The sequence below is a fragment of the Sprattus sprattus genome (genome assembly GCF_963457725.1).
Source record: "Sprattus sprattus genome assembly, chromosome: 1".
NCBI classification, from domain to species: Eukaryota; Metazoa; Chordata; class Actinopteri; order Clupeiformes; family Clupeidae; genus Sprattus; species Sprattus sprattus.
In genome coordinates, this window is record NC_137920.1 from 65,913,060 (window position 1) to 65,932,658 (window position 19,599).

A 19,599-nucleotide genomic window follows, 5' to 3' on the forward strand; every position below is an offset into this window, starting at 1 on the left:
CACTTGGCAGCCAGCTTCCTTCTCTTGTTTTTATCACTCATCATACACAGAGGGGTTTGTCTATCGTTATTGTTTTCATCTACGTAACGACGTTAAAATCTACTAGTAGCGTAGACGATATTTAATGGTTCTGTTTTACAGTCCGGGCTATCTGGAATATATCTGCAACCTGTCAGCTAGCTACGTTAGTTAGGCCACCTACAGCTAGCTTCGACAGCTGGCTAACTAGCTAGCCAGCTAGCCGTACAGGTGACTTGTCTTAAGAGTGGCCTCTCCCATTTTTTTATTGTGTGTCTACCCAGGCAATAATTCTTGAATTTGCAACGAGGATTCCTGGGACGTAAACCACAGAACCTGTATCCGTTTTACTCTCCGAGTACGGGGTTCGTCTGATTTTTTTCCAGTAAATCTCAAATCTAGCTAGCTAACTCCCATCGTAGTGATACAGCAGCGAGTATCTGAATCTGAGCCAGGGCCTTTGCATGTAGCCTTCTGGTTTAGATAGCCGTAACGTTGCTCGATGGCGTCGGATACCAGTGATACAGAAGAATTCTACGATGCTGCAGAAGATGTCAATTTTACCCCCTCTCCAAATGTGTAAGTATGCGCAAACAGTTGGTGTCAGTTTGATATTCTTTTGGCGTTGTGTTGATGTTTCATTTGTTATTGTTACCAAACTTACCCAGAGTCTGAGTCTAATGTAGAACTCCACTTACATGTTGTTACATTTATTATCAACCTTATTGCTGGTTTGTTGCTAAACAGACCCTTCGTATTGGTTGGTCAGGTGATTTGCCTTGGTCAACCAGTGTGATCATTATTTGTTTCCTGACGTCCCCTACATTATCTTGGAATACACAAAAAGCGTTTGGTGTAATAAACTCGCGACCTGCTAGAGGTTAGTTTGTTGCTTTAGCTAAATAACTTACTGTAATCATGATTGCTGAAAATTGGCCTAACACGCCCACCCTAGGCATTCGACGCCCTCTGTCATTTTGTTGACACCGTGTTTAGATGTATTAGTTGTTCATGTTCTCCATTTGCTGTTCTTTAGTCATAGATGTATTAACTATTTTGGGCCACCCTGACCGTGTGTTAACCAAATATGCTTTTCCTGTTTGGAAATCTTGGCTTAGAAATTATCTATTGTAGGAGGTATATTGTCTTATGTCAGCAGGTATTTGTTTTCACAATACAGGCAGGTCAAAATGGGATGGAAAGAGACAACAAATCTCTCTCTTGCGCACACACACACACACACACACACACACACATACACACACACCCTTCAGATGGTTTTCCATCTAGGCCTGTTTGAAGTTACTATAGGAGCTTTCTCTGGTCCTAGGGCATGGTCCTCAGAAGTTCTCTGCTATTGTGAGTTCTTCCTTATATCTGTCACAGCAAGAGTATTTGCTAAGCGAGGTTGCTTAAGCCCCACACTCAGCTCATGAGCAGAGCATGTTGCCGTGCTCTTGGCATAGGCAGGGGAGACAGATGGCGTGAAAGAATAAAAATACTTGGTGATTGCATGGAAATGTGATGAATGCAGAAGGACGTCTGTGATGTTTCTAACATGCACACATACACTTTGCACCCGAATGGAGACATCCCCGAAGATCATATATAGTAGAAATGAATGCATGGACTGGCTCACTAGTTAGCCATTGCCATATTTTGTTTGTTTGCTCAGGGATTTATCAGGATGTATGACTAAGCCATATGTTTCATAGCACAGACCTGTTGAACACTTCTGTGCTTTAAAGTTAGGATGACGTGGATCATTTAAATCACCTCTATTGAGAGATCTCTTGCATTGTGATGTGTGAGCTTATTTGATGTCATACACACAGAAGCTTTAACTTTACGTCTTTTTGTTTCTTCCCTCAGTTCGCCTGCAAAGTTTGTCATTCCCACTCCTCAGGTAAGATCAACAGCACTCTCCCAAAGCAACACATCCACCTCACTGTGACCTTTATGGTGTTAGTAGAGGTAGTTTACTCTGTGAAGAGTGTTACCTTGCCTAGGGCAAACATTTCCCTGTTGTTTTCATGAGAGGTAGCACAGCTTGTGGTCAGAAATGGAGGACAGTGGGTATATCTGAGTGCCGAGGCCCATGTTGGCTTTTAGTTTAATTATTACTCCGAGAGGGCAGACGTGGGACAGACAGATCCAGAGCAGGGAGGAGGTGGGAGGAAACAAGGACAGTGCTGAAACAGGAACTGAGTGAATGTTTAACACACAGAACAGAAACGGTGTATGGTGTGCTGCTTCTATGAGGCTCAGTACTGTTTTAGTTTTTCCATTTGAAACTTGTATTTGTAAACTTGTAAATGTATTGGATGTCAAGTATCCTTGGTGTGTATATGTCGTCAGGTAAAAGATGACTGGGATGCTCTTATTTTTTGATAGAGCAAAACATTTAAACGTGGAAGAAGGAGACAGCACCTGTATTTCTAATCAAAGAAATAGAAACAGGTCAAAAGGAAATATAACATACTCTATAGCTCTCTCTAAAAATCTTTATTAAATCACAACTCCACAATACTCTGACGCCAGTACTCTCCTCCATGCCATCAGTTGACATAAACTAGATAGGAGCATTAGTGCACCTTATCAGGCATTATTTTGTTATGAGCCAAACTAAATTAAGTATCCTCAGAATCTCCGAAAAAAATGCATTACATCCGACTTGTTTTGGCTAAGGCCTCCATCAGATTTTGAGTGGGTTGTGTACTAAGTGACATCTGTGTGTGGTTTGGGTTTGGTTTCAGGGTGTTAAGGATAGCCTGGTCCAGGAGGTAGCGTCAGGTTTGGCCCTACCAGAATCTCGTAATGATGACTCCTTAAAGGTGGGTGTTGTGGAAGATATTACCTTATATGTAACATGCTACGATACACTACAACTGTTAGTGCTGTTATACGACATTAACATTACTATACCAAGCATCCGTACTTCCTGTTTAACACTGATTCAAACGAGGGATAAAGACTAGCTGTCTGGATTACATGTCCGTAGGCAGTTAAGAAATTAGAAATGGCCCGAAAGAACATCATGCATGCATAAAAACAACAAATCAGTACAGTTCTATAACCGTATCGGAACCAAGCATGACAATGCACAACAACCATTCCCTATTTTCATCTCTATGTCTCCAGTGTTCGTTTTAATCTCTCCTGTCACACTTTCACTGTGAGTCTGACTTCCTCTCTGTTTGGACTCCCTGTTTTTATGTTGCCCATACTCTGTACTTAAGGATGCAACAGAGCTGCTGAAGCCTATAATTACTTTCCTTTTGCAGAAATGTCAGGTATAGGTCAGCTTTAAAAGCATGCTAACTTTGTATTACTTGTAATCAGGATTGACTAGAAAGACCAGTGTAGATTGTTTTAAGTAGCATATTGATGTAGTCTGGAAGAACGATATCCTGTAGTTGTTTCAGTGACACCAGAGTGAGACAAGCAAGAAAATCATACAGCAGTTAGTGAAAGGGGCTGTTCCGTGAGGAGGTTAGTACATTTTGCCTTTGCTTTCAAAGTCCATATATCTGGGTCCATTGAATGACTTTGCATCGTAAGCATAGCATGTCGTTTCGACCTTTACCTTACTTTTAGTTCCTTTATTTACGTTTGATTAGATTCATTTGCACAATTATTGGATTCCCCTTTTTACACTTTGCTTCCCTTAACATTACTAATGATCATCTTCCAAGCCTCGTGTCTCACTCTTTGGAGAAGATGGAAACAGAGAAATGTGTGTCTGTGAGGATGGATGTCTGTCTGAACATGGCCTCTTGCTCACACACACTCACACACACACTCACACACACACTCACACACTCACTCACACACACACACACACACACACACTCTCTCACACACACACTCTCACACACACACTCACACACACACACACACACACCTTTGTTCAGTCCTCATACACCCAGAGTGTGTTTCTTCTCCATGGCTTCTCCAACACTGAGACTTTTTGTTTCCCATTGTATGTATTGGCCTGCTTCCCAACCTCCCTCTCAGTAAGCAAAGACTTAAAGACCCAACATAACAACGGAAGGGAAGACATGTCAGTGTAATGTATTTGGTTCTTCCTGACTAGAAGGTTGACTTAATAACACTGCAGCAGAACCATAACTCAGGGCCACAGTTGCTCTCGCATATCTTTTTGCATTTATTGAAATCTTACACGGTCTCTCTTTCTCTCTTCGTTCTCCTTTTGTTCCTCTCTTTCTTTTTCCTTCATTTCTCTCTTTCTCTCTCTCTCCCTCTCTCTCTCCCGCTATCTTCCTCTCTCTTCTGGCAGATCATTGACAGCATAATTGAGGAGAGCCAAAAGGATAATGGAGGGGATGAGGGTCTGCTCCACAGTGATCAGGGGGACAATGAGAGGAAGACTGAAGAGAGGCAAGGGGCTGAGGACCAGATGGCATCAGCAGCCAGCGTGTCCAATCAGATGCCTGAGGTCCTCTCAGGGGTGGCACTAGTGCCTGCAGCTAGCCATTCAGATCAGATGGCTAGGGTGCCGGAGCAGGAACAGGAAGTAAGCGTGCCGGAAGATGTTGGCGGGCTAGCGGTTCTGGAGGCTCCGGGTGCGTCCATCTTTGCAGGTGCGTCAGCCGCTCAGGAGCTCGCCCCTGCTGCGACGCCACTCCCTCCGGATATCACCAGTGCCCTCGGGGGGCGAGACACCGGGGCTGTGTCATTCTGTGCTGGGGGCGGTGAAACGGAGCCCAGACCGGCCGATATCCTGGAACAGGTTCCTCTCGCAGACAAAATGCCTCAGGACCAGGACGAGGACCAGGACCAGGACCCTTCAGGGCCCAGCAAACCCCCCAGGCAATTTACGGTGGAGCCTGACATTGTGGCCAGCACCAAGAAGGCGCCACCATCCAGACCGCCTCCCCCGGGTGGAGCCCCGCCCCCTCGGCCGCCTCCACCCTCACGTCCCACCCTCCCACCCAGTAAGAAGTCCCAGGAGGCCATGCGGCCAACCGCCTTAGCAGGTAAGACATCACTGCTTAGATGGTCCTCACATATGATCCAGTCTCCCACTAGCCTACTGAGACTTACAAAGGCCAAGAAAAAGCTCCATGTTTCATTTTATTATCATCAAGGATATTAAATAGCATGTAAACAAGGCTTGTCAGAAGATGAAAATGCAGCCTGAGTACACCCTGTCTTTTAGAAGAAAAGCTCTCACCCAAGGGCTACATACTTACACTAACATTTCTTTGAGAATAAAAAGAACTGTTTGTGTATTGGCAATCTCTGTATTGTTGCACATAGTCTCGGTATTTGTAAGAACAAGTTACCGTTGTGGTGTTAGTGACACACAAATGCTCTCTTTAACCACTGTCTCTTGATCTTACCCCCAGTTCACTTCACTTCACTTCAGAGTATGTTAAAGGTCTCTTATACCCATGAAAATAATTGTCAGTGAGCTTTCCAGTTAGCAGAATCATTCAAAATATGGTGACCAGTCTTTCACAGTCTTTGTAGCCCCCTGAAAGTGTCCCCTGGATGCTTCCACTAGAACTGAACATATTGTGTAATCAAATACACCGATTATAATTCATCACTGAGCCAAATAAACCGATTATTATTCATTACTTAGCCATATAAACCTATTATTATTCATTACTGTGGCAAATTAATGCCGGCACATGTTCACCTGTTCCGGACCTTTTGTAATAAACCAGCATTGTGGAATAGCTCTTGCACACCACATGCACCAGAAGAACAAACACACACGCACACACAAACACACACACACACACACACATGTACACACACTCACACATACTCACACATACACTCACACATACACTCACATTCCCTCAAATGAAGTGAGGCGTAGGCATGGTTTTTCTGCAAAACATATCGGAACCTAATGTCCCCTAATCAGCTTTATTGGCTGTTTTGCTTCCCCATTAATTATGCATTGTGCTGACATTTATTAGGGGACTGAGAGCTCGTAATTAGAACTGCACGACAGTTTTCAAGACAGAAACACGGGGAACAAGGGGCGATCATTAGTGCAATCTCTACATGGACTGTCAGTGCCGTCCAGAATGGGAGTCTGCGAGGAAGCCAGAAGCGAGGCATGAGCGGAGGAGCCACTCCTGTAGCAGCCCTAGAGAGCCCAGTCTGCTGTCAGCTCCAATTGTGTGCCACTGATAAGACCTCAACTGTTATTGGTTTCTGATTGCCTCCGCCAAATTTGGGTAGCATGTTACCATGGGGATTAATTCCATAATGGATTGCCACTGTTCAAAGATTATAGAGCGCCGCTCTTGAGTCTTTGCTGTTATTCTCAACAAGAACGTTTTGTGATTGAAGAGTCATGATTATCGTGCAATTGTCGTGTGATGGTGAAGTGGTTATGTCTACTGTGTGATTGGCTGCTAAGTTCACCACCTCTTGTTCTGATTGGTCAGTTTCCACAGAGCCAGTGGAAGAGCCCTGTGGCTTGGTGTCTCCCAGCTCGACGGTACGCTCCCTCACCAAGGAGTTACAGCACTCTCTGGACCTCGCTAGCGCCACCAGTGGAGAGAAACTCGTCACTACACAGGTGTGTGTGTGTGTGTGTGTGTGTGTGTGTGTGCACGTGTGTAACAAGCATCTGGCCAGTTAGGTTTAGTTTGTCTGTATTTACACATAACAGTTCTGCCCACACTAGCAATATAGTGATGATGTAGTTGACCATGGATAACATTTGACATTGCTTTGAACGAAGGAGAATACTCAGCCACTTTAGATTTAAAGAGGATCAATTATGCTCATGTTCAATGTTAATGATAACATTTCTGGGTCTATTAAAATAGATATACATACTTCAATTACATTTTTCTCGGGCAAAACGGATTGTCTTGCAGGATTATGTCATCTTGTAACTAAAGGAAAAGGGCCCGGAATTCCAACAAGGTGTTTCAGGCAGATGAGAAAAGTGGTTTCTGTGGTAGAGAGTTAGTCCCTCTGGTGTGTAATTTGGACTTTGTAGGTTTGCAGACTGTTTAAATGTACAAAATGCTATAGAACACACAAAGGAAAAGGGGGAAAAAACAGAAAAGTATAATATTTAAATTAAATAAGTCACTTGGTATGTGTGTTTGTGTGTGTGTGTTTCCAGGAAAATGGCGAGCAGGGGTCAGGTCCGAGCGGTAGTGAGACTCCAGGACCACAGAGGCCGCGCTCCGACTCGGGTCGAGAGCTCACTGATGAGGTGTGTGTGTGTGTGTGTGTGTGTGTGTGTGTGTGTGTGTGTGTGTGTGTGTGTGTGTGTGTGTGTGTGTGTGTGTGTGTGTGTGTGTACATGTGTGTGTGTGTGTGTGTGAGAGTGTGTGTGTGTGTGAGAGAGTGTGAGTGCAAGGTCATCATGATTGCTGTTTTTTCCCATTCGCTTTCCTACTGATGTTAACTCTTTGCTGGTTAGTTCAGACTTTTAAAAAAGAAGGTCATTAGATGGGCCTTATTTGGATGCTCTTTAATATTTTTTTCCAAATTTGCATTCAATCTAGTTTAGTCTACTAAATAAATTAGGATTGCTTGATGTTTCTTAGTTTTAACCTATTTAAAGAAAGTAGAAGTCAGAAGTCCCGGTATGTAACAGAATCACAATGCACTGAAGCAACATGATTCCAGTAAATCCAGGCTTTAGCCACTCCGGTCTTGTCATGGTTGTCTTCTGTCATCTAACTCCCCTTCTACTTTATTTTCACACACAACAATGTCACTTTCTTTCACAGTCTTTCTCACAAATGGTTTTGCACTGAAGCAGGTGATTTGTCACTGATGGGCCACTGACAAGGTGTGTGTGTGTGTGTGTGTGTGTGTGTGTGTGTGTGTGTGTGTGTGTGTGTGTGTGTGTGTGTGTGTGTGTGTGTGTGTGTGTGTGTGTGTGTGTGTGTGTGTGTGTGTGTGTGTGTGTGTGTGTGTGTGTGTGTGTGTGTGTGTGTGTGTGTGTGTGTGTGTGTGTGTGTGTGTGTGTGTGTGTGTGTGTCAGGAAATCCTGGCGAGTGTGATGATAAAGAACCTGGACACTGGTGAAGAGATCCCTCTGATCCAGGCTGAGGAGAAGCTCCCCACCGGCATTAATCCCCTCACCCTGCACATCATGCGGAGGACCAAGGAGTACATCACGTACGTGCTGCCATGCTGGACACACCATACACTGCTGAGTATCATGGGAACTATCCACTGGACTACATAACCCATAAGACACTACTGTAGTTGTGTTAAGGAACCTTTATTTTTAACTGCATTACCCACAACGCTATATGGTGCAGCCTCTATACCAGTCAGCATGTATATAACATCTTATATGTCAAAAAATGGTCATGGTCAATGAGTTGATCTTATCTTTCACAAGATATAATCGGTTCACAAAAACTTCAGTAGCACGTTCTCTGGCATAAACCTGTCGGCTCCATTTCTCATAAGCTCTCTGATTACAGAATCCCTTCCTTTTTAACTGGGTCTGGGCTTCAGTCTAGTCTTATTCTCCAGAGTTAAGACTGGGGCGAGTTAATCCACTTTTTCACAGTCTGATGTGGCCCAGCTCACACACACACACACACACACACACACACACACACACACACACACCTTGTGCTTTTGTGACTGAGAGCCCTGAGCCGTCTGTCTCTTGGTCTCCCTCAGGAACGACGCAGCGCAGTCGGACGATGATGACAAGGCCTCTGCCGCCTCGACGGACCCAGACGCAGGAAAGCTGAAGCAGAAAACGTGAGTGCTGGAGAGACTCTGTGTGTGTGTGTGTGTGTGTGTGTGTGTGTGTGTGTGTGTGTGTGTGTGTGTGTACGTGGCCTGCCTCTTGATCTTCTGTTGCGCCCTTCTTGATTCCCCATCGCTCAAAGGACAGTGGTAGAGATAGCGAGGTATATACGCATGTCTAAGGCAGCTCAAGCACTGATGAAATCCATGCAGTCACGCTACTGTAAGCTCTCACAGGATAAGAGTGTCTGTGAAATCGGGGAAGATGACGGGCGCTATCTGCTGAAAAAGAAAGGAAGGAGAGTTTGGCTTTGCTCATTTCTTTACCTGTGACAGCTGAGATGCTTGATCTAGGTTATTATGATTTAGGATGTCACATTTGGGAATATTATTCAGGTACTTTTAACAAATGCTTATAAAGCTCTATTTTGCATTATTAAAGGTGTTGTTGAGTTTGACTGTCTAATGAGAAGGCGTGCAATTATGTCTAGTGTCAATATGGGCCTGTACAGAGGTATTTGTGTTAGTGTGTGTTTTTCAGTGATTTACCTCTGGTGTTTGGTGTTGTTCTGGATGCATCTTTGTTTATATCTGTGTGTGTGTATGTGTGTATCTGTGTTTGTGTGTGTGTGTGACCCCGGCAGCACGCAACTGAAGAAGTTCCTGGGCAAGTCCGTGAAGCGGGCAAAGCACCTGGCAGGGGAGTACGGGGAGAAGGCGGTGAGCAAGGTGAAGAGCGTGCGGGATGAGGTCTTCCACACGGACCAGGACGACCCGTCCTCCAGCGATGATGAGGGCATGCCCTACACGCGGCCCGCCAAGTTCAAGGCCGCGCACAGCTTCAAAGGGCCCTTCGACTTCGACCAGATCAAAGTGGTGCAGGACCTGAGCGGGGAGCACATGGTGAGGGAGAGGGAGAGGGAGAGGGAGAGGGGTACAGAAAGAGGAAGGAAGTAGGCAGATCTGAGAATCAGCTGGATATATGTGTACATATATATATATATATATATTGTGTGTATGTGCTCACCTTGTTTGCATTGTTTTGTCAGGAAGTGTGGGTGTGTGTGTGTGTGTGTGTGTGTGTGTCCAAGTGTGTGTCCAAGTGTGTGTCCGAGAGAATAAAACCATTGTTGTCTTCTCCATAGGGAGCTGTGTGGACGATGAAGTTTTCCCACTGTGGCAGGTTGCTGGCCACTGCAGGCCAGGATAACATGGTCAGGATCTGGGTTCTCAAGAACGCCTTTGACTTTTTCAACAACATGAGGATCAAATACAACACAGAGGGTAATGTCCTACAGACACACAAATAGACACACACGCCCTACGGCATGCATGCGTACACACACATACACACACACACAGCCCAGGTAGTAACCTACACTGCCAGACCTGTGTCATGGGCTCTAATTAATTAATCACCACTGCCTCACAATTAATAAATAATAGTCTAATTAAACCTCATTGTTATCAGTCACACACATGCAGACACGCGCGCACACACACACACACACATGTACACACTCCCTCCCTCATTCTCTCTCTCTCTCTCTGAATCAGCTGATTACATTGACACTATCTCAGGGGCAAAGTGTAGTGATGTGCTTGTGCTTTACAGTTAAGTCACTGAAGCCATGGACTTATGTACAGTATGCATTAGCCACAGTTTAATGGCATAACCATATTATTTTGCCAGTGTTTATCATAAGCCACTGCAGCTAGCTGCCTTAAAGCATTTACTGACTGGACTACAAGAGAGAGAGAGAGAGAGAGCGAGAGAGAGAGAGAGTATGCATGCATGTGTGGGGGTGTGGACATGTTTGTGTATGCATTCCTGGTGGCATTGTTTGGAGTGTAAATTCTACACATTCCATTGGCCTCATAATCTGGGTTAACTGGCTAAAATATCCACTTAAATCTCTGTGTCACCTCGTGCACAAACACGCTGAACTTTCCTATCTCTGAAATGACCCATGTTGCCTGTATGCCTGTTGCCCTTGACTGATGCTGGCAAGGTAAATGTGCCAGGGTAGTACTGGTGGCTGTATCCAGTGCAAACAGCCTGTGCCTGTGTTTTTGTGTGAGGAGCCTCACAGGGGTAGAAGAGCCTTTTAAAGTTCATGTCTTAATTACATTGAAGCGCTTTTACATCTCCCTAAATTACTTCTAAGTAACGTTTAAATTTTAGTATTGAGAGTGTATAATCGCAGCAGTAACAAAGCCGTCTTTGGTGCTAAAACCTGCCCTCACTCTGACAAAAGCAGCACTTTGTTTGATTTGGCAGTGTTACATTGGGCTCTGCTTTCACAAAGTGGTTTATTGGTTTAGATCATTTCAGATGCACTAAATGCACTAATCTCTCCCGCCCACATTTAGATTGTCCTCAGATGCACTTTCTGATATACCCTGTCAGACATATATCGTGATACCCGGAGCCAGTGGCTTATTGTAATATATGTCTAGCTCTGTGAGACTACAGTGGGCCAAGACAAATGACTGTCCTCTCCCTTATCTCTGGCTGGGTGCCACCTTCCGTTCTTTCATCCATCTTTTTTTTTTCTTTCTCTCTTTTTCTCTCTCTCTCTCCCTCCCTCAAGGTCGTGTGTCACCTTCTCCGTCCCAGGAGAGTCTGTGTTCCTCCAAGTCTGACACGGAGGGGGCAGTAAGTCTCTTCTGAAATATAAAAACGTAAACAAGTCAGAGCTTTTATGTGTGGACACACCTGGCTCACCTCCGCAGAGGTGCCTGCTGAAGTGCTTTGTTAGCCGTCAGGTGGAGTTTATAGGGTGGGTTTGGTCATGCAGCAGGGAAGAAAAACCAAAAGAAAGAAAAGAAAAGAAAAGAAAACAAGTTTACTGTCCTTCCACAGAGCCAAGACACTATCCAGCACTGTCATCACTCTGTTCTACTACCTGTTGTTCTCTCTTGGCCATTCATTCCTTAGCAGGTATTGATTGTAGATAAGAATGTCATGAGAAGTATGAGTAGTCATGGGCCTATGAAGTAGCTAAAAATGTCCAAGAAATGTTTGCATGATGTTAAGACCAGCAGGGTACTGGTTGGAAGCAGAAGGAAGTGCTGTTGGAATACAGTTTGCTTGGTGCCAAGTATATAGCTGCTGTTTGCCTGACTGAACACCTTCCTGAATCCTGACTTGTTTTACAGATGGGAAGTGGGGCTTCGGAGGACCCCGACATGGAGGACAGTGCTCCCTTCCGGCAAATTCCATTCTGCAAATACAAAGGACACACAGCTGACCTTCTGGATCTGTCCTGGTCAAAGGTCAGTGAGAATATTTATACTGTTATAATGGCATTTTAGAATATAGCTTGGTTGTTCGGTTGGTATGGTTTTGGTTGACAATTGAAAGGGTAGATAAAAAATGGTTAGTATGAAGAGGGTGGGCATGGATTGGTTAATTGTGAAGAGTACAATTTTGAATTAGAAACAAATAAAGCTATTAATAGTTATACAGCTGATGCTAAACAGCTGCCAAGTATAAAGGTCACTGTTGGAATGATTTGAAGGCATCTCACGTGAACACACACACACACACACACACACACACACACACACACAAGGTCTCTCTTTCATCAATCAAATTAGTGATGATTGTTGGTTCTAAAAGTACAAAATAGGCTTGCTGCTGCATTTAAATTCAGCAGATATTTTTAACCCAAAGTTTTTCACCTTACTATGAGGGAGTATATTTAAACACCAACAAACAAACAACAGGGGAAAAAATCCCTCTTTGAACTGTACATCCTGTTTATCATCAGTCAATAGGGTAGGGAACAGATCCATATTTTAGAACATACAGGGGAGTTTGCTGCTCACCAAGTCACACCTTCTTTCATTATGTCAGTTTCTTCAACAACTCAACCAATGGGAAATAACACCAGCATGGCACGGCACAACTCCATTATAGTCCCAGGTCAGGCTGAATGTGAAAACGAGCCCTTGAGACTGGCCCTGATCTCCCATAAAGCCAGCCCCTGTCTGTGTGCCTCCCTCCCCCTCCCTCTGACCTTACTGACTCTGTCTCCTGTCACAGAACTACTTCCTGCTGTCCTCGTCCATGGATAAGACAGTGCGCCTGTGGCACATATCCAGACGGGAGTGCCTCTGCTGCTTCCAGCACATAGACTTTGTCACAGCCATCGCATTTCACCCCAGGGTGAGTGTCAAGAAGGTCCTCACTTTGTGTGTGTGTGTGTGTGTGTGTGTGTGTGTGTGTGTGTGTGTGTGTGTGTGTGTGTGTGTGCCTTCTGTCTCTCTCACTTTACGGGCCCTAGTTTGGCGGCAGAAACGCGGGCGACGACAGCCTGTTCCTGCCCAGGCAGATTGTCTTAAACTCCGGCAATAAATAAAAAAACTGCAGAGGTGTTGATTTTGGACATTTACACGTACCAATCACAAAACTGTCACTGGTCAAGTCTGATTTATCTAGCAGGCAACAAATATAGGGTTTGATTTACTTGGAGAGAGGCACATTATGCGTACATATTTCTGCATTAGCAAGGAACTAGGGGCAAACCTGGGTTATGGGTCAAATGAATTTGTCTTGGACATCTTCAAAGTTAACACATATCCTTACAGGCTTTTTAAAAAAGAACATAATGTTTATTTTAAAAGGTTAAACCCCTTGAAAGACTAAAGTGTCTGGGAAGAGGTAGTCTAATTTGTCCGACATTAATTAAATGATCAGTCAGCAGTAAACGGAACCCATGATGCAAATACACAATAATGACCTTTCTTGTTATTTCTATTCACATATTGAAGTCTAATTAGACTACAAGAAGAAATTGCATGCCACACCGGCACTTTTTCCCCCATGTAAAGGATAACATTTCAATGTACTTAATGTTGAATAATACAATAGTTACTTGAAACAAACCTAATATGCTGTAAAAGCTGTATTCAGTAAAAGCTTAGGATCATTCTTTCGCATCCACACATTGTATATAGGCTATGCTACTGAGTAGCCTACTAAGAAAACCGGGGTTTCCATCCAAAGAGCTGACCTCTCCTACTCCCAGCAAGTGCCAGAATGTCTGCTGAAACATTTAACATTTCAGCAAAGATGTAAGCTATACATTTTTTGGTTTTGTTTTAATACCTAGCTCCAAAGTAGCAAATGTGTTCCATTGGATGATTTTAGATTATTAAATTGAATACATATGGCATGTTACGCATGTTTGAAGATTGTATATTCTTGGCCTTAATAAATTATCTAGAATAGAGGTGAGATCAGCTTTATTGATCTTGACAAAAATAACGTCAAGGAATCTAAGTGAGCAATTCTTTTAAGTTTTTAACTGGCTCAAAATCACATTTCCTGATACAAATATAGCAGTCTGATCGGAGGGATGTGGCTAGGGCATTCTCAAACAAGTCTGACAGGCTACAAATATGTGTCGACAAATGTATTTGTTTTGAAAAACAGAAGATGTATTCCTTGTAAAAGAGCTCCTGGCGAAACACTGTCCAGAACCCGTGGCGATATTGCCATCGTCTTGTGTTATAATCTCATCTGATACATCAGTTTCAAAGGACTGCTTGACAGTTTACCCGAACCTTTCTCTTATTGACTTTGGCCTGGCTCTGCCCACTTAGTGCCTTTGACCACACCTCTACCGCTCTCTCTGAAGCATGTCCTTGTAGTGCAGCAGCACGCATGCACTGCCGTTTCCCCCAACCGCTTTCGTACGCAAATTGGGGCCCTACCTCTCTCAGTGGACTGTAGACTGTGTACTTATGTGACTGTACTTAGCTGTGCGTGTGTGCATATTCTTTGCATGTGGAATTGCAGTTGAATTGTCATCTCTCTCTCCCTCTCTCTATCTCTGTGTGTCTCTTTCTCTCTCTCTATCTCTGTCTCTCTCTCTCTCTCTCTCTCTCTCTCCCTCTCTCTCTCTCCCCCTCTGCCTCTTGGTTCGTCTGTGTCTTCCTGTTCCAGGATGACCGATACTTCTTGAGCGGCTCTCTGGACGGTAAGCTGCGGCTGTGGAATATTCCGGATAAGAAGGTGGCACTGTGGAACGAGGTGGATGGCCAGACCAGGCTCATCACCGCAGCCAACTTCTGCCAGAATGGCAAATACGCGGTCATCGGCACCTACGACGGTCGCTGCATCTTCTATGACACAGAGGTGTGTGTGTGTGTGTGTGTGTGTGTGTGTGTGTTTACATGACTGTGTTACTAACTGTGCGTGTGTCTATTTCAAGCACCCAAAATCTATATCTCATGCCAGGAGCAATTGCTGAATAAGACCGGTGCTGTCTCTTGGCCTTGTGTTTGGATACAGCTGAGCGGTGGAGGCCCAGAGTGCCCCTCAGAGCTGTCTTTTATATTATATGGTGCCTTTGACTGCACCAGAGGGATAATGTCTGGATCAGACAGGCTGTGGTCAGGCTCCAGTCCCCGTCAGTGCCATTGCTGATGCTTGGAAACCCGCTGTGCGAACAGCGCTGAATTCAAGTGCAACAGCACTAATGAAGTCACTCAACCAAGCAACAGGGAGGGACCGTGGGGAGTTCTTTTCTCCGAGCAGTTAAATGCTAATCATGATGAGATTTTAATTGAGGGATGTTTGTGGGTGTTCTTGCATTTGCATATGTATGATGAGGTGTTTGTTTGTTTGTTTGTTTGTGTGTGTGTATGTGTGTGTGTGTGTGCTGATTATTGATTATTATGTTTGAGAGCAGTTATGGGAGTGAGTGTGAGGATTGCTTAACCGATAGAGCATGACTCTGTAGCCACTTGGACCAGAGGTAGTTGAGTTGAAGCTACTTTTGTAATCATTTGAAAGTCATATTTTATTTGTCATTTGTCCATCTCCATTATCTTTACTCTAAGGCAGATATTTTCTTATTAAATCATTCTTGTTGACTCATGACCTGAATAGATTATTGTGTGTGAACTGTGGTCAAATGTGAAAAATTCAATATGTGTGTGTGTGTGTGTGTGTGTGTGTGTGTGTGTGTGTGTTCCAGCGACTGAAGTACCATACACAGATCCATGTGCGATCCACCAGGGGCAGGAACCGTGTGGGCCGCAAGATCACCGGCATTGAGCCTCTGCCAGGGGAGAACAAGGTACAGCAGTGATGCCAGAACTGTTGCTGAAGATCTTAACATCTCTTCTGTGTGTGTGTGTGTCTGGGTGTGTGTCTGGGTGTGTGTCTGGGTGTGTGGGTAAATACGTGCTGATGCTCAATGTGACGTTTTCTATGATGAGAACTTGACTGTTACAGAAAGTTTCTAATGACTAAACAGTAATTGGGGCGAACTGTCTAGTGTTGAACATTATATGCTTAGTAAGTATGAAATATGAATTAGTACTGTGTCTTGACACTGCAATTCCTCTTCTGTAGATCCTGGTGACGTCCAATGACTCCCGCATTCGCCTGTATGACTTGAGGGATCTCTCTCTGTCCATGAAGTACAAGGGCTATGTCAACAGCAGCAGCCAGATCAAAGCCAGCTTCAGGTAAGGCACACTGCCATGTGTTGAGCTGGGTGCTGTAGAATAACAAGAAGCTATAATTCAGTAATACAGATGTATAGCATTTACTTAATGTCATGTTATCACTGTCACTGTTAGTGAAATTCGTAAACAAACGTAATGTAATGTCATAAAATTGTAATGTGGGTGTGTGTGCATGCGCGTGCATAGGTGAAATGCACATCTTGATTTATTTCTCTCTCTTGGCAGCCACGATTACTCCTTCATCGTCAGTGGCTCAGAGGACAAGTATGTGTACATCTGGAGCACGTACCACGACCTCAGCAAGTTCACCTCCGTCAGGCGCGACCGCAATGACTTCTGGGAAGGCATCAAAGGTAAGAGGGTTCTCAGGTTGCGACACCGCTCACATCAGGGAGCAGATATTTCACACTCAAGCACACACCCTATTTTCCATCGACTCCAACTATTGTCTGTCATTTTGTCTGTGTGTATGGACACAATTATCCACTAAAATGATAATGAAATGTGATATTTATGTGGTTCTGTGTGGTTCCTGAAAATGAGTAATTAACAATGTAAAAAACAGTAGATGGTAATAGGCACTCTAACAAAGGCAGAGAGTACTCACCCCACACGACACACATATTATGTCCCTGTGACTTGGTATGTTAACCAGTTGTAGCCAGCGAGGGACCTTGTGGAATGCGACTGGTTAAATGTGATGGACATCAGTTGAAAGACTGTGTGGTGTTAGACAGACAGGTGACCTATCCTCCGCTCTGTGGCTTCTCCAATCTGCTCACTGTGTTTTCCCGTAGCCCACAATGCAGTGGTGACGTCGGCCATCTTTGCGCCCCACCCGGGGCTCATCGTGCCACAGGAGGCAGGGTGCAGCGAAAAGCCAGACCCGGAGGTCAAGAGCACCGACTCTGGCGACTCCGAGACCATTCCCTCAGGTGAGAGGTCGTTGCCACAGCAACACCAGGCACGCGTGTACCCACTATTTACCTGCACAAGTATCAGCAAAAATAACCTAAAGTCCACCGATTGTGAGACTGAAACTTAAAACTCGCCTGGATGCAGATCTTTCTCTCATCTGTAAGGCTGTAGTTGTAGTACAGTTAATGTTTTGATCCATCAGCTGTCTTGGCATTGAGTCAGATAAAACAAGTTGAGTTTAAATGTCCAGAGCTTGTGTAAACACAGTGACAGGCTTTAGAAGACAATGTAGTTGTTGTGTAAATGTGCTCTGGACTCCTTGTGAGTCATCCTGATTGACGGAGCATGCAGCCTCCTCAGAGGCTCTGTTCCCTTGGTAACATGCTCCCGCAGTGCTCCAGACTGGCGCTTCACTGTGCTGCTCATGGCGTGATGGACGAAATGAGAGAGGGATCGAGAGACTGTATAGGCAGTTTCTTCATTTTGTTTCATTTGTTCTTTGTGAGAGACTAGAGTCCTCCATGTGAGACTTTTTTTTTTTATTTGACACTTTTCTAACACTAGTAAATTCTTAACACGGATTTCATGGTTTTTCTTTTGTCAAAGAATGGTGAACTCTGAGTCTCAAACATCAGTGTCCCAGTTTACCACTCTTACAGTGTGACATCATGCTTTGCTTAATGTCAAACATGCAATATTAAACTGAATATGCAAAATATATAATATATAACACATAAGTCATGTACATGAAATACACAGTAGTATAAATGTTACAAAATACATTATTACCCACTACTTTATATCATGGTTCTAACAAACAGTTGACTGTTGACTAATGGTTCAAGTCACCAAGCTGACCACCATTTTTATTTTGTTTTCATAACTGGCTGGCTATGATATATTGAAGGTTTGGATTTGAAGACTTCAGTTGATTCGTGCAGGTTGTGATTTGAAGGACGGCCCATCCTTGCTGCCATAGTAACACTGTCAGCAGACCTTCTCCTCCTGCCTGACACAACTCTGGTCTCCTCTAAGCAGTCAGTGACTCCTCTCTTTTTTTTTTGTCCCTATTCAGGAGCTCTAAAAACAGACCACACCGAAGTCCTCCTCTCTGCAGACTTCACCGGCGCCATCAAAGTCTTTATCAATGTCAAGAAGTACTGAGCTCCCTACGCCTTACACAGCCTTTCTCTTCTCCCTCTGACTGTCCAAATGAGACACAAACTCCCCAAGAACAAGCAAAACGGCCAACGCGTTTTCCCCCCCCGAAACAGGGCGGGAGCTCCGCCTTCTGCTCCCCTCTAACCAGAGAGTGAAGGAAGAGACGTTCACAAAAAGCCCTTCACCTCTGCTGAGAACAAGGACCCTGGCACTACAGGATAACGATTAGGTGAAGGATCATGCAAGGAGACATTTCACGGGAAACGCCCCAACACCTTACCTTTTATGATATTCTCATCTTCTATCTTTTCTGTGTAACATGAAACACTGTTCTTTATTTGGAGGTTTATACTGCTTGAAGGCAGAGCGCGTGTGGAGTGAAAGTAGCACATACTGTAGGATGAGACAATGATCCTGGTTAGATGAGGCCATTCTCATGGATGATTGATAACCCTGTAAGACCTTAATAATCACTTACAGCATTGCAGTGGATGAGGTGATTTGTCCTATACAGACTGACATAAATGTGCTTTTTTTGTTTTTTTTTAATTTAACTTCTTTCCGGTCTGCCTCATTATTAATAGTCATGCGATGGCTTTTCAATGGGACGGTTGTCGTCGTACAGTTCAAATTTAGGACTAACTCAAATCATTTCCGTTACCTGTTCTTATTTGTGTATTTGTCCGTGTTACTTTATGTGTTGTAAAAAAAGATAAATAAATTGAACCACTTTTCTAACAGTTTATGGTTCACTTAATAAACTATAATGGGTTTATCATGACTTTTCACCTGTGCAGAGAAAGTTCTGATGCATCATAGTCACCTTTGCTAAATTACCTGTTGTATGGTGGTTTGTGTGGTAGTACTGACAGATCTTTCAGGTAGATATACAGCCTTCATCCCTCAGAAATGGGACCATACCCAAATACCCTAAATGGACTTTTTTCATAATGATGCTGGACAATTTAGGGATGTTGTGATCACAATACCAGTTACTGGCCAGCTACAGGAAATGCATTAATGTAAAGCAAAAAATAAACTTACAATCTGTGGTCATCTGCTTTTCAGAAGATAGTTCATTGGCTTAATGCCAATCACAATAATGTAGTGATTACATGACCATCAATATTCATCAGGGTGACTTCCACCAGCATCGAACCAAGCAGGGGCTTAAATGATAAATGATCTACAGGCTAGAGGTCGATGATCTTATCAAAGAGAGACCACTATATGCCCTCACCCAGGCCCAGTGAGATCTGTGGATGGCAGGAGAACCATGGCCTCAGT

At 44.0% G+C, this 19,599-nt stretch overlaps 1 protein-coding gene across 1 annotated transcript; it reads left to right on the plus strand.

The window, feature by feature from the left end:
- The first annotated feature begins 65 nt into the window (after positions 1 to 65).
- On the plus strand, positions 66 to 18,992 carry wdr44 (WD repeat domain 44). Its single transcript, XM_080855294.1, has 19 exons — positions 66 to 597; positions 1,891 to 1,924; positions 2,775 to 2,852; positions 4,319 to 5,018; positions 6,453 to 6,586; positions 7,145 to 7,237; positions 8,018 to 8,154; positions 8,674 to 8,757; positions 9,390 to 9,648; positions 9,891 to 10,029; positions 11,340 to 11,404; positions 11,908 to 12,024; positions 12,797 to 12,919; positions 14,702 to 14,893; positions 15,738 to 15,839; positions 16,118 to 16,233; positions 16,459 to 16,586; positions 17,031 to 17,168; positions 18,227 to 18,992. The coding sequence occupies exons 1-19, from the start codon at positions 521 to 523 to the stop codon at positions 18,313 to 18,315; spliced, it is 2,805 nt and encodes a 934-aa protein (XP_080711420.1). The 5' UTR covers positions 66 to 520; the 3' UTR covers positions 18,316 to 18,992.
- The last annotated feature ends 607 nt before the right edge of the window (positions 18,993 to 19,599 follow it).